Below are 1,489 nucleotides of genomic sequence, written 5' to 3'. Positions count from 1 at the left end.
TTTCTCCCCTCTCTTTCCCCACCCCTCACCTCTTTTCCCCCCACCCCACAGATCAAAAACGAGGGCACCAAGAGCTGCCTGGACGTYGGCGAGAACAACCACGGCGGGAAACCTCTCATCATGTACCCCTGCCACGGGCTGGGGGGCAACCAGGTGATCCCCCCATCATTTCCCCCTCCAGCTCCCCCGGTTTTACCCCGGTTTTCCCCCGGGATGAAGCAGTGACCGCCCGCTCCGCTCTTCCCGCAGTATTTTGAGTACACGAGCCAGCGGGAACTGCGCCACAACATCGGCAAGGAGCTGTGCCTGCGGGCGGGAGGGAGCGCGGCCGAGCTGGGCGAGTGCCAGTTCCGAGGGAAGCCCGGCCGGGTGCCCCCCAGCGAGGAGTGGGACCTGGCGGAGGTGAGGAGCCCTCTCGGTCCCGGGAATCGCCTCGGGCGCGGCCGCGGTGCTGCTTCTCCGTGTCCCTTCCCCTCGGTCACATCCCTCAGTCACATCCCTCGGTCACATCACTCGTTCTCTCCGCTTCCCCTCGGTCACATCCTTCTTTCTCTCCCCGTCCCCGCCGCGGTGCCTCTCCTCCGGCGCCGCTTCCCCACGGTCACATCCCTCGGTCACATCCCTCGTTCTCTACGCTTCCCCTCGGTCACATCCCTCATTCTCTCCGTTCCCCCGCGGTCACATCCCTCGGTCACATCCCTCGTTCTCGCCGCTCCCTCTCGGTCACATCCCTCGTTCTGTCCCCGTCCCCGCCGTGGTGCTGCTCCTCCGTGTCCCTTACCCTCGGTCAAATCCCTCGTTCTCTCCGCTTCCCGTCGGTCACATCCCTCGTTCTGTCCCCGTCCCCGCCGCGGTGCTGCTCCTCCGTGTCCCTTTCCCTCAGTCACTTCCCTCGTTCTCGCCGCTTCCCCTCGGGGCCGCTTCCCCTCGGTCACATCCCTCGTTCCCTTCCCGTCCCCGCTGCGGTGCGGCTCCCTCTCGGTCACATCCCTCGTTCTCGACCCGTCCCCGCCGCGGTGCTGCTCCTCCGTGTCCCTTCCCCTCGGTCACATCCCTCGTTCTGTCCCCGTCCCCGCTGCGGTGCTGCTCCTCCGTGTCCCTTTCCCTCAGTCATATCCCTCGTTCTCGCCTCTTCCCCTCGGTCACATCCCTCGGTCACATCCCTCGTTCTCGCCGCTCTCCCTCCGTCACATCCCTCGTTCTCTCCCCGTCACCCCTCACCGATCCTYGGCGTTATTTCTCGGCAGAACCGGCTCATCAAGAACCTGGCCTCGGGGATGTGTCTGACGGCCCGCGGGAAGCACCCGGCGCTCGTTACCTGCGACCCCACGGATCCTCACCAGCTCTGGTCCTTCAGCTAAACGGGAGCCGAGCCCCCGGTCACGCTCAGGAAACCAGGATCCAAAAAAAAAAAAAAAAACTTCCTTGTTCGCTTTGATTTAACAAGTGAAAAGCCTTAAATATGCTGCATTTCGTGGTTGCCTCGAAT

At 63.8% G+C, this 1,489-nt stretch overlaps 1 protein-coding gene across 1 annotated transcript in view; it reads left to right on the top strand.

The window, feature by feature from the left end:
- LOC130587867 (polypeptide N-acetylgalactosaminyltransferase 6-like) overlaps positions 1–1,483 on the top strand; it is a 7,569-nt gene extending 6,086 nt beyond the window's left edge. Inside the window, exons 4-6 of the mRNA XM_057388839.1 lie at positions 52–153; positions 250–402; positions 1,248–1,483. Coding sequence (XP_057244822.1) covers positions 52–153; positions 250–402; positions 1,248–1,361 — 369 coding nt within the window. The 3' untranslated portion in view covers positions 1,362–1,483. The remainder of the gene's footprint in view (positions 1–51; positions 154–249; positions 403–1,247) is intronic.
- The last annotated feature ends 6 nt before the right edge of the window (positions 1,484–1,489 follow it).

The sequence above is a fragment of the Malurus melanocephalus genome, unplaced genomic scaffold (genome assembly GCF_030028575.1).
Source record: "Malurus melanocephalus ecotype Western Australia unplaced genomic scaffold, MMel_1.1 scaffold_2591, whole genome shotgun sequence".
NCBI lineage: Eukaryota > Metazoa > Chordata > Aves > Passeriformes > Maluridae > Malurus > Malurus melanocephalus.
This window is presented reverse-complemented; position numbering and strand designations above follow the sequence as displayed.